Raw genomic sequence first — 13,116 nt, 5'->3', positions numbered from 1 at the left:
GCAGATGAGGTGGTGATTGGAATTCTGAATCGATGAAGACGCATAAACAGAAGGACAAGAAATGTCTGCTGGCAGTGGAGCCAGAAAGGAAACGATTAAAAAGCCATCCAATCCCTTCTCCAAAGGCCACATCAGAAAACAGTGCAACTTTTTCACTGAGGCAGTGGGGAAACAGAGGGTGGGAGGGACGGTTATTTTATATACAGAGTTGGGAACTATGGCAACCAAAGTGGAAGGAAAACAAGTCTGCAAAACAGACTACAGTGTAAGTCCAGGTGGTGAGAACCCTGGGGAAGAGATGGGGTAAGGGTGCCCCGAGTCGGCGCATGGGTGGGGTGGAGGGGACCCCGGCGGGTAGGCGGAGAGCTTGCTCCGGGGAAGGGGCCTGGCTCAGAGGTGCTGGGGGAGGGGCGAGCACTGGGGAGGAGCCAATCTCAGGAGCACACACAGCCTCCATGGGCATGGCAGATGGCGAATGGGGCCACCGCCAGTTGTCCTAGCGACAGAGAGCCCTTCTCCGCGGAGGCGCGGTTCCCCAGAAGCTGCTGCACGTTTTAGGCAGAAGCCCCCGCCCACCCAACACAGGAGCGGCAGGCTGGAGTTCCCACCGCTCCCCGCAGGCAGGCTGGCCGGGCCGCTGCGTCACCTCAGCGCAATGGCAGAGGGATGGGGCCCTTGATGCAGCCATTGCTCTAGAGCCGCAGGCCGAGCTGACGTCAGGGGACGAGCACAGACCAGGCGCAAGGAAGTCCCACGGGTTCACTGGATCCTCAGGTCAAAGGAAAACAAGGGGAGACTGAGGCAGGACGGCCAGACGCTGGGCAAGTCCCTGAGCCTCAGTCTTGTCATCCAGCAGACGAGGATGACGCCTGCTCCACAGAGAACTGTGAGTTAGGTCACAGGCCTGAAATAGGTCTGGCAAGTGTGAGGTCCTCTGAGAGCATCACATCCTGACTGTCACCAACATCATTATCCCTCCTGGACCCCAGCCTAGTCCTAGGAAGTGACCGATTTCAGTGACGCCAGTGGTGGAGGCCATGTGTCAGACAAAAGATGAACCTGGTCGGAAAACGGAAGTGATGATCACACGTCCCAGTTCTCAGGCTGCAACAGCCAAACTCCATGGCGTGCCCGCCTACGGACACGCGCCTGACGCCCAGGCGATCCCGCTGCTGAGCAGCCCAGGCCTAATCTCATCCTTTACCTGGGGACTGTGAAAGGGAAAACAGGCAGAAACTTCAGAGATTACCAGACGCTGGTTCTGAAATGACACTGAGCCCTGGAGATCCAGAATGCCACTGGGGTTTGCTGGGCGGAGTGGGGCTCACGGAGCCTCAGCACTGCCCCCCACTGCAGTGGGCCCCGGGGCCCGGGCCGGCCTACGGGGACTCCCCAGTTTCAGGATGCATCATGGGAACAGAGATACACAGCAACTAGTAGAACTCCCAGATGACATTTACAGTTCTTGAATAGGAAAGAAAACTTTACTTAAGTTTTGTAATTCCCTTGTTTAGTATAATCTGATGGTTCTGCTCTGTAAGACTGATGAGAGTTAAAACGTGAGCTTCCCGGCGGGAGAAGCAGTGGGAGTGTTATTCAGAGGTGGTGAGGATTCGAGGGAAATGAACCTTTGGGAGCGCACCAGGTCCCAGGTGCCATTTTAAAGGCCATTCATTGTGTGACACTGCTTTGGAGGCGAGGGCAGGGGGAGAAGGGCGAGCGGCTGGCTGCAGACCACAGCCCAGAGTGGCACCGCAGGGCGTGGCCTCCACAGCCACTCTCCCTCCCGGGTCACGGGGGCTTTGACGAAAGAGGCAGACCCACCACCAGGAGGGTTCCGACCTCCTCCCCCAAGTCCAACGGACAGGAGACCGTGCAGCCAGCTCTGTACCCCCAGACCCACCCTGTGCCACCGTGCAGCCAGCTCTGTACCCCCAGACCCACCCTGTGCCACCCTTCACGGGGACAGAGAACAGGGCGGGGCCGGAATCAAGCAGGTGTCTCCCAGAAATGAGATCTCATCACTCAGAGGAAGAGGAAGCGTTGGAATCTGTCTCCCAAAAACGCGGCCTCCTCTGCCCAGAACCTTGACGCCGGCACGCTCAGCGTTAGAGGAAGTCGGTATGGACCGTATGGAAAGGCAGCAGCACCTCGAAAGGGACACAAAATAGCCAGGATTTCACAAACCAGCCCATTCCGAGTCCCAAGCCTCCTCCGCCAGTTCATTACCCGGCTCTCATCAATTCACCGAAACCTCCACAGAACGTTGCTCGGCAGACACCGGAGCGCCCGGAGTTAAGAAGTGGTCCCCACTTTCTAGAGGGTCCTGGTGGGTCAAGAAGACTGGCCGCAGCGCTGGGAACACCCAGGGTGCCGTTCGGCCCGAGCAACAGGAAGAGGCGGGGAGGGAGGCGGGGAGGGAGGAGCGGGGGAGGCCGAGAAGCCCCGCCCACGCGATCCACGAGCTGCCTCCCAGGATGGACGGCACAGCGCACAGCGGCCGGGCGTGGACAGCGGAGGACCCGACCGACCTGGAGCTGTCACCGGGGACGCAGCAGCCGGTGTCCGGCCATGAGACACGCTCTCTGGCGGACAAAGGGACTTGAGGTTTGACTGTAAGACACGGGAAGTAACTACAAGTTCTTGATCTAGTCTAGAAAGACGTCCTGCTTATTGAATCTAAGAAGTCATCCATTTTTAAGACAGGCCACATAAGTAAGATCTGCAGGCTGCTGTCACCGCCATGGTGTGCCATCGACTACGCACAGTTCCGACTTCAGGGAAGTTAGTGTGTGAAGGAGCATGCCTAGAATGGATGAAACAAGGTCCCTCTGGAGGCACCAGGAGTTGAGGATGGGAGACTGACCAATGAGAGGCCAAGAGACTCATCAGGAGGTTTGAAAAGCCAGAGGGGGGGTGAGAAGGGGTTTGAAAGAAAGAGGTTTTAAAGGTTTAGAATCAACAGCACTTAGAGCAGGGGTCCCCAAACTTTTTACACAGGGGGCCAGTTCACTGTCTCTCAAACCATTGGAGGGCCAGACTATAAAGAAAATCTATGAACAAATCCCTATGCACACTGCACATATCTTATTTTAAAGTAAAAAAACAAAACGAGAACAAATATAACATTTAAAATAAAGAACAAGTAAATTTAAATCAACAAACTGACCAGTATTTCAATGGGAACTATGCTCCTCTCACTGACCACCAATGAAAGAAGTACCCCTTCCGGAAGTGCGGTGGGGGCCAGATAAATGGCCTCAGGGGGCCGCATGTGGCCCGCGGGCTGTAGTTTGGGGACCCCTGACTTAGAGCTTACCACACGTTAGGAGTGATGGACAGGAGAATGCAGAGTCCCCCAGTCAATCCTGTCTACTTACTCCAGACTCCTCTCCTCTTAGATGACAATAATACCCCTTTCGCAGGTGAGGAAACTGAGCCTCGGAAGACTGACGAGCTTGCCTGGGGCCCCGCAGCCAGTCTGGGGCAGGCCCTGGAGTCTCTGCAGCCGGGATCCCCGACCGACACCCCACGATGGCCTCGTAACGCCAGCAGCAGAATCTGACACTACACATTTCACTCCCACTCTGACCTGCACCCAAGGGAGTCAGTGTCCACCCAGCCCCCTCCTGCCCCTGGCACTGACCGCCAACCCACAGACACTGGGCCCCTTTCCAGTGGAGGGCTATCATCGACTCCAGCATGCTGAGACGCTGGTGAGCAGTTATCACCAATCTGAGAGACGCTCAATCCATGTGACAAAAACCCACTCAAGCAATTTATTCCAAGAGTACCAAAAAGCCAAAAAACAACAAAAACTGCAGCTATCACCAATAGCAACAAAAAAAAAGGCACAGTGTGCACCCAAACCAGCCAGAACCAGCGCTCCACACGGCACAGGGAAAGTGAAGAGTGTAAACAAACTTAAAAATAAAGAAATCAATAAAACGAAGAGCTGGAAACCACTGTCCAAGAGCAGCCACCAGTTAACTCTGGGATTACTATTTGGCTGGATGCTCTAAAAGGCCCTGGGATACTTCACCAAAATTTACTTGAATAAAAAACCATGTCATAAGCAAGTTTAATGTGAAAAACAAACAAACATGAAAGTTATCACGTTGAAGAAAAAGGGCTGGAAAGGGAACTGGGAAGATGCAGCTGACGTGGGCGAGAGCCACCTGGGCTGACTAGTTACGGGCTGGACACGTGTGTCTGGAAGAAGCGGCCCAGCTGAAGGTCGGCTGAGAAGCTGCTGCAGACGGGACCCACTCAGGACACCTCCCACGGAGGGAGCCCAGACCAGCCTCGGTCCCAGCGCACTGACCTTGGGCTGTCCCTGTAAGTCTGGGGCCAGAGGCAACACTGGCCGGTGTGTTCAAAGTACTTCCCAAGATTAGTCCAATGTCATCGGGCCCCAGAAAACAGACCCCTCGGGCGGCTGCCAGGGCGATAAACAGTGTCCTGCCGATGCCAAGGGGCAGCTCTGCCCCCGCAGGCCTAGCAGAAGGACAAGGCGACAGCAGGCCGGGGGTCAACGCGGTGGCCCTCTCCCACCCCCAGGGCTCCGTGACCCTGGCAGACGGCTTCAGAGCCCACGAGCTGCTTCCCTTTCCACACACGGGGAGCAGACAGCCGCCTCGGCCACCGCCACGAGGCTCGGGGGCCACACGCAGAGCCTCCCGCACAGAGCCGGGCACCACCGCAGCCACGGCCGAGTGCTAACCAGGGCACTAGTCTGGACACCACTGGCAGCTGTCCGGTGTGGTCCTGAGACGGCCTGTCCAGAACGAGGACACCGGGAAGCCCGTCCGGATGGACGTGAGAGTCTGACGCTTCACGGCAGTGGCACCAGCAGGTGCTCGACCCCGACGGGTCTTCCTTTTCTCAGCTGTGAGACCAGGTCACAAAGCGCCGGCTTAACACGGAGAGGATTGCAGGAGAGCACACATCTGAAAATGTGATGAGAGGCTAGCTGTCAATCCTTGGACATTGCAGAGATCGTGTCAAAAATGCAGCTTCCACCAGCCGAGCAGAGCGGCCGTCACCCACGGCGGCAGGGGACACTTCTCCCTCCGTCAGCAACGGTCTTCCTCCTCGCCAGGCAGCCTCTGACTGACCTCACAGCCCACCCTTCCCTCCCCTACAGGAAGTCCAGGCTCTGCTGCTGGCCCCCAGCACGCCTCTCACAGGCTGCAGCGGAGTCGCAGCTGGGGGCCATGCCCGGCTCCTCCCATGGACATGGACGGGGTGGCCAGTCTCTGGGCTCCGCAGGGCACTGCACACCCAGCACTCAGTAACTGGTGGAAAGAATCAAGGTGAGAACTCTGAGCTGGAGAGGCCTAAGAGGCCAAGTTCCAGACCAGGGAATGCAGAACACGGAAATTAAAGACACCCAGAACTCGAGAGTCGCCAACCTAAGGCCAAACCGGAGCCGAGGTTGAAAACAGCCTGAAGTTCTATGCGGAAGCTGAGCTCTCTGAGAGTTGACACAGTATTAAAAGCCCTACTCAACGCAGCTCCAATTAAGTAAGGGCTGTTTCCATCTCCTGGGGCTGGGAGCTAAGTCCCCCGTGCGCGGGAGGAAGGCAGCTGTCTGGAAGCAGGAGAGAAGTCTGTGTGGTTGTCCCCAGACACTTGAGCGTAGACCAGAAAGGAGGTAAAGGGTGCTGGCAGCCACACTGCCACAAGGCACCAAGAGAAACCAGCAGAGTCACTGACGCTGATTAATGTATAATTAAAAATAAATGGTAGCCGTTAGTTGTTGTGTAAAACATAATCATGCTTATTTAACAACCCGGGAAAACAGAACCACCCAGAACGCGAACCACCAGTCCCAAGTGCAGCACGGCCAGCGAGGAATGCGGACCGGTCCAGAACGCCTGGGCTGGTCAGCTGTTTTACCTGGGCAATTCCACTAACCTCAGGGCCTCCCCTGCCTCATCTGTAAAGCAGGGATAATTATAATATGGACTTCCAACGGTTTTGAGGACTGAACGAGCCACTTAAGAGGTGTAAAACCTTCAGAATAGACCTGGCACACCACAATCAGCACGTTTGAGCTCTTGTCTGTGGGGTGAAACTGGGAGCAAGCCCAGGCCTGACTTCAGGTCAACACCGGTGTTCTATACTGTGTCCTGTATTCCCAAGGCCGCTACCGTCACCTTTTATCTACGTAACTGTCAGAACAGCCAAAGATCACCATTCAGTTCCCTGCCTCTCCCCAGGTAGCTCATCTCTGTATAACTGAGGCCCCTGGCAGCAGTAGAGAACTCGGAGCTGCTTTCTAGGGCCTGGGCAGGGCTGGCCTGGTGCTGAGCCTGAGGCGCCCCTGCGCACTCCACAGGCTGGGGGCAGTTTGCCGGCCCACCACCAATCCCCTGCTGAGGCCGCGGTCCTCCTCCCCGGCGACTCCTGCAGCTGAGCTACTCCTGCAGCTGAGCTACTCCTGCAGCTGAGCTACTCCTGCAGCTGAGCTACTCCTGCAGCTGAGCGAGGCCTCCCTTCCCTGCTGCCCCTGCAGCCGCAGTCCTCCTCCCCGGCGACTCCTGCAGCTGAGCTACTCCCGCAACTGAGCTACTCCTGCAGCTGAGCGAGGCCTCCCTTCCCTGCTGCCCCTGCAGCCGCAGTCCTCCTCCCCGGCGACTCCTGCAGCTGAGCGAGGCCTCCCTTCCCTGCTGCCCTGCGGGCATGCACACGGCCGCCTCCGCTGTTTCCCAGGCTACCCATCACTGCATGACCTTGCTCTGTGGTCACCTGGGCAGGTCTGCTGCCCAAATGAGGAAACTTCGCAGAGCCTCTTGGAATACATGCCTGGGTCACGGTCATTACAGGCACTGGTGCAGATGCAACCCCCAAGGGCCAAGATTCCCACCCAGGTCAGCCTCCTAATGGCACCTTGAGAACAGCAAACATCAAAAAATCAGTAAAGCCTGACCAGGTGGTGGCACAGTGGATAGAGCGTCAGACTGGGATGCAGAGGACCCAGGTTCGAGACCCCCAAGGTCGCCAGCTTGAGCGCGGGCTCATCTGGTTTGAGCAAAGCTCACCAGCTTGAGCCTAAGGTCACTGGCTTGATCAAGGGGTTACTGGTCTGCTGAAGGCCCGCGGTCAAGGCACATATGAGAAAGCAATCAATGAACAACTAAGGTGTTGCAACACGCAATGAAAAACTAATGATTGATGCTTCTCATCTCTCTCTATTCCTGTCTGTCTGTCCCTGTCTATCCCTCTCTTTGACTCACTCTCGTCTCTGTAAAAAACAAAACAAAAAACACAAACATAATAAAGATACTTAAAAAAAAATCAGTAAAGCAGAGCCAGTGTTTATCAAGTTCAGATAAGCTAGGTTCCAGCTTTCTAATTTGGTTTCAGGAGCCTTGAGAGTGGTCCTGCATTTTTTTTGCCCCTAAAATCAGTGTGCTTCAGAGCAGCAGAACCCCTGCGTCTGACAGCGAGCTCGGGCTAGCCTGCTCTCCTGAGTGGCGGTAATCCTGAACGTAGCTTAAGGCACTTTTAGAACAGGGTCCTTTAGCAATGAACACAAGGAGATGAAAACGAACTGTGGAAGTCTTTACTTTTTGTGAAAAGTATTTAAAAGATAAATAACGACACCAACTCATCAACCAAATTATTTACAGGCTGCTAATGTGGCTTTAAAACTCCTGGGAGGCCGGTCTGAATGCCGGCACTGGGCGAGCACTGGGGCCAGTCCTTTGGGGCACGTCCTGTGCCTTTTATGGGCTTTGGTTCCTCCCCTGTGAAACACAAGGCCAGCTCAGACATCTAAGCCTGCTACTGATTCTGAAGCTCCTGCTGTCACCTAACGCTCTGGGTAGGGTTTGTCTGGTGCATGTTGAGAGAGAAAGAAAGGACAGAGACAGAAGCCTATAAAACAAAGTTGGAGAATACCAAGAACTGCATTAAGAGGCTTCCCTTTCCTCTTGGCTATGGGATTACTAATCTGTCAAATAACTCATTAAGACTCTAGAAATGCCTTCTGAGTATTCACCAGAGGGTTCATACCGATGGGGGAAGCACTACTCTCTATTTGGCCCAGCTGTGAAACCCACCTTCCTCCGTGCTCCAAGGATCACCTGGTTGGTCCTCCGCCCCCTTCTTTCAAGCCCACTTTCCTTGCCAACTTCTGACTAACTTCTGATTCTCATCCCTGTTGACTTGGTACAGAGACCTTTTAGTAAGCCAACTTGCTTTTTTCTCCTGTGAACTTGATTAGTATTTAAGTCCTCAAACTTTTCAAGTGAGTTCCTTTGGGCAAATCTAGACCACTGATTAACCACAGCGAAGGAGAAGACAGTCTGGGGATGTAGGGAAGGGCCTGTCCGATGCAGGTGGGCTGAGGCACACCCCGCTCTGTGGCCCCACACTGGACTGCGCCTCACAGCCGTTCTGGAAGAGGTGGCTGCCGTGGACTGTCCACTGAAGGACAGAGCCGAACCACATTATCTCCAAGACTCCTTCCAGCTCTGACATTTCTGCGTGATGTCAGTATGCTGTCAAAGCGGCAGATTACAACTACTAAACTTGAGAGGCTTAGAGCCAGGAGAAGGGAGTTATTTGGGTCTTTGTTCTCCACTTTAAAAGCAAACAATTGTCCTTCACTTTAATATTAACACCAAAGACAGCAACAACACCCCAAATGCTTGCTGCTGCTCCCCACATTAGCGCCTGACATGTCAGTTACTAGTGTCACAAGCGGAGGCTACTCTTGAGCGTTTTATCTCAGAGCCCAGAACATGACATGACCCATAATAGAGGCTCAAATATATGTAAGACCCAAACTACTGAACGGGACATATTAAGTATGTCATCTCAAGCAAAATATTTCATTTCTCCAGGCCTGTTTTAGTTCACAGAGGAAGGAAGAAAATACCAGCATTCCTGTCCACTTGGTGTTTCTGACCCCACAGGAAATAGGATGTGCTCCATGGGCAAACAAGTTTGGGATCAATCTATAGGATCTCAAAGTCAGGCAGAAGCTCTACACGAAATGCCTTATCCAACCCCACCCCAAATCCTACCCCCGTCCTTAAAGGCCAGCTCTAGTTTGCCCTGGTGTAGGCAGGGCACCATGCCCACTGGAAAGGGTCTCTAGGTTTGAATCAAGACAGATCTGGGTGCACAACCCCTGACCTCTAACAAAAAGTGAAGAAACAGGAGCATAATGTGACTTCCTTTACACGCCGATTAACCTTCACCAACTATGTTTGCTCGTGTCTGATCCTGAATTTCTTCATTTCCCCACTTACAGAAAGAGGGGACGGACTTTCAGAATTATGGCCCAGAGTCCCTTCTGGAAGACATCTAGGACATAGTTGGGACCCACACTGGTAACCTCTCCCCCTGAGGAAGTCCCCTCAGACCCTTCTGGCCCTCTCCTCTCTGAACAAATCCATGGCTTCCTCTGGCATAAACAAGATCTATGAGCATTGAGGACTTAGGATGGACACACTGCCCAACTGTAGGGAAAACTTGGCAAAGTAGAGGACTCGTCTTCCTAAGGACAGCCAAGCCCCCCTGCCTTCCTGAGTCCTGTCTTTCCTATAAGTAAAAGCACTTATAGAAAATGCGAGCCTCAAAGAGTTAAGAAGTACATGAAGAATGTAAAGTGGACAAAAAAAAAAAAAAGTTAGATATTATTATGTAACAGTGCTGGGCCCATCTGTGAGGCTATCATTCTAAAGACCCTGGAGGACTTAGCCAGAAAACAGTTTGTGTGTCCCTCCCAGGACGAGGGGCTGGTGGTCTCAAAGGAAAAGGCAGACAGACTAGGAAGAGTCTGGGGGGGGGGGGGGAAGCTGGGGGAGGGGACTGTGCGGGTGTCTGGAACCAGGCAGGGAGGGGTCCCCCCAGGTTCAGCGAAGTTTTCTTTTCTGTTTGCTTTGGGAGGGAAAGGGAAGAGGCCTTCCAGAGCGCGGTGGAGGGGGTGTGGGGGGCTTCTGCAGTTCTTCCACCAACTCTGAACCCAACCCTCCTCCACACCTCGACCCATCTTACAAAAACTACACGTTTCATAATAATGGCTCACCCGTGGTCCTGAGCACTTCAAGACAATAGTCAGAACTTAAGCGAGCGCTTGTCATGAAAATAGTAGCTAATGACTGTGCAGGGGGGGTGGGGGTGGGGGCACACGACTCATCCCAGTATCCCAGACGCTCAGGCCCCAGAGAGGAGGGTGTGTCTGGGCCCGAGCGGGGGTCCGAGCCCGGACCGGCCGCAGCTCCTACCTTTGAGCGAGGTCTCCACCAGGCGCAGGTAGAGCTGCGAGTTCTTGTTGCCGTGGCTCATGCGCTGGGCCAGCCCGTTGCGCTGCAGGACACACTCCTCGAACTGCACCACGTTCTGGTGGCGCCGCTTGAGGCTGGTCAGAGCCCAGAATTCCGCCAGCGCCAGCTCCACGTTTTCCGGGGCGTCGCAACGGATCTTCTTGACCGCCACCCGGGCCCCGCTGCGCCCGGCCACTGCCTCGTACACCACGCCGTAGCTGCCGCGCCCGATCTCGGCCAACAGGCTGTAGCGCGGCCGCTCGGACCCGCCGCCGCCGCCGCCCTCCGGCCGCCGCCGCCGCGCCAGGTAGGCCTCGCCGGGGGCCTCGGCCGCCACGGGATCCATGGCCTGGGCCGCAGCCGCCGGCCTCAGCTTCGCGCTGGGCGCCCGCAGTACTGGGCTTCGCCTTTTCCGCTCCGGGCTTTGTGTACCTCGGCGGGCGCCGTCCTCCTTCCCCGTTTCCATGGCTTCGGGCGGCGGGGGGAGCAGCAACGGCGCTGCCCAGGCCCCCTCTGCCTCATCCCTCCGTCCGGCCCCGGGACGCGGAGGAGCGGGAGCTTGGATTGCGACCTGTGGGTGAAAGAAGCGATTAAACGAGCAGGCCCAGGTGGCGGGGGAGGCAAGGAGCGCAGGCCACAGCGCGCCCCACCTCCTCCTTCTTCTCCTCCTCCTCCAGTCCCGGCCGCCGCGGCCCCTTTAAGACGGAAGCCACCGCCGCCGATAGAACCAAGGAGGGGCGGGGTCAGCGGGAAGGACGAAACCACATGCTGCGGCTTCGAGGGGAGCCGCAAAGAAAAAGCAACCGTCTCCCTCCTTCTCCGTCCATCTATCGTGTAGGAGTAGGAAAAACAACAACTACCAGTCTTTGCGATGCACTAAAACTGCTTTCAGAAACAATTCGGCCTATGGCGCTTTTCCTTCCCGCCCGCCTCCCAGTGGTACCCCCCCTCCCGGCGTCCCGCCTAGTGTCCTCCAACGAGTCAACCGTCCATTGAATGAAGCTCGAGCGGAGCCCAGCGGGCCGGCCCAAGTCCCCGAGGGCGGCGGGTGGAAGGGGGCTGGCTGGAAAGTTCGGCGTCCCCGCGCGCGCCAGACGCGGAGCTCAGCTGCCCTTCCCAGCCCTTCCCAAGGGCCCGAGGCGGCGGGCGAGCAGCTCCAGCTCCGGCGCTGACTTTTCCTCCGCAGATCGCAGCCTTACCTGGCCCAGACCCCTCCACTTCCGGGCGGCCGGTTTCCCCCGTGGAGCCCCGGGCTGGGGATGGTCCGCTCCCGGCCAAGGCTGCCTTCGGTCCCCAGCAGCGCGAGAGGCAGCGGCCCGCGCTCGGCGTGCGCCGGAACCTGCTGCTGCTGCTGCTGCTGCTGCGGCTGCTGCACTGGGGGGAGCAGCGGCGCGCGCGGGGCAGAACCCGGCGTCGGGGCTCCCGCTGCTCTCCACGTGTTCGCGCCATCTGACCCTTTGAAAGAACCTTTTTATATAAGGCGCTCTGCCCGCGGGCGGGGGCTCCTGGTGGCCCATTCCCCGGAGGCGGGTCGCGCGCGCGCGCGCGCGTGCACCACCAAGCCGCCGGGGTTCTGCCCAGGTCGACGGAGCAGCCGCAGCCGCCGCCGCGGGGCCCAATCACAGGCGAGAACAACCAACCTACAAAAAAGTAGGCGCCAAATTCCCGCGGCCGCAGCAGCCTTGGATACACCGCACCCTCCTCTCTCCTCGCGGGGTGCTGCGTGAGGTCGAACCTGCACGCCGTAGGCGCCTAGTAAATACCGATTGGTTGACCGGATTGGTCGGTTTGATTGATTTATAGCTCCTGCCTGGGAACCGCCGGGATTAGGTTGGAATCGACAGCCTGCCTCCAGTTAGCCCACCCCCCCCCCTTGATCTTGAGTAAATCCTTTCGCAGATCCGAGCCTCATTTTCCTCTCCTGCAAAATAGATAGACTGAGCCTTACCTCCCAGGGTTGCATGGATTTTTGAGTTTTTTGTTTACTGCTACTGTATACCCCTATGCCCAATATTTGTTAGCTGAATCTACAGATCACTAATTAAATCCCTATAATGTGCTGGGCACCATTTAAGTCGTTGGGGAAAGAGCAGCGAACAACAGTTTCTGCCTTAGTTGAGATTCTGTGCGACGGGAGACGACAGATCATGTAGGTCACCTTGGGCAAGTTCATCAGCTTTCTGGTGTCTGCATTCCTCATTAGTAAAATGAGAAGAACAGTAGTTGCAGGATTCACTGAGGTTATACAATTAAAGCACCTCAGACAAGGACGGGCCTTGCACACAATAAATGTTAGGTATCATTAAAAACATTGGATAGCCCTGGCCACGTGCTCAGTTGGTTAGAGCATCCTCCAGATATGCCGTGGTTGCCGGTTCTGTCCAGGTTCAGGACACATACAAGAATCAACCAATGAACGCATGAATAAGTCGAACAGCAAACTGATCTCTCTCTCTCTCTCTCTCTCTCTCTCTCTCTCCATATATATATTATAAATAAATATATTTATAATATATAGATAGCTGGCAAATCAATAAATAAGAATTAAACACAGGATAACTTGTGACAGGTATGATGGAGAAAAGGAATGAGCTAAAGCATGCCCGGGGGTTGGGGACAGGCCACTTCTGATAAAGTTAAAGGCTGTATTTTTATATGTAAAATTTCAAGGGTATGTATACATTGCAAGAATAGTAAAGACTTCTCATATATTTTTAAACCAGAATAGCAAATTGTTATATTTTGATGCATTTTCATTACCATTTTTTCTCTTGTGTACTGTGTGTGTGTGTGTGTGTGTGTAAACCATGAATTTTGTTTATTCCTAAATCAT

General features: G+C 55.2%; 1 protein-coding gene across 1 annotated transcript in view; it reads right to left on the bottom strand.

The window, feature by feature from the left end:
* Window positions 1-12,296, bottom strand: part of STK35 (serine/threonine kinase 35) — a 33,984-nt gene extending 21,688 nt beyond the window's left edge. The window contains exons 1-2 of the mRNA XM_066236193.1: window positions 11,483-12,296; window positions 10,245-10,854 (exon numbers count right to left, since the gene is read on the bottom strand). Coding sequence (XP_066092290.1) covers window positions 10,245-10,854; window positions 11,483-11,800 — 928 coding nt within the window. The 5' untranslated portion in view covers window positions 11,801-12,296. The remainder of the gene's footprint in view (window positions 1-10,244; window positions 10,855-11,482) is intronic.
* Between the last annotated feature and the right edge of the window lie 820 nt (window positions 12,297-13,116).

Source organism: Saccopteryx bilineata, chromosome 6 (assembly GCF_036850765.1).
Source record: "Saccopteryx bilineata isolate mSacBil1 chromosome 6, mSacBil1_pri_phased_curated, whole genome shotgun sequence".
In the NCBI taxonomy this organism is placed as follows: Eukaryota; Metazoa; Chordata; class Mammalia; order Chiroptera; family Emballonuridae; genus Saccopteryx; species Saccopteryx bilineata.
The sequence above is the reverse complement of the archived record's forward strand: the minus strand, read 5'-3'. Positions and strand labels throughout refer to the sequence as shown.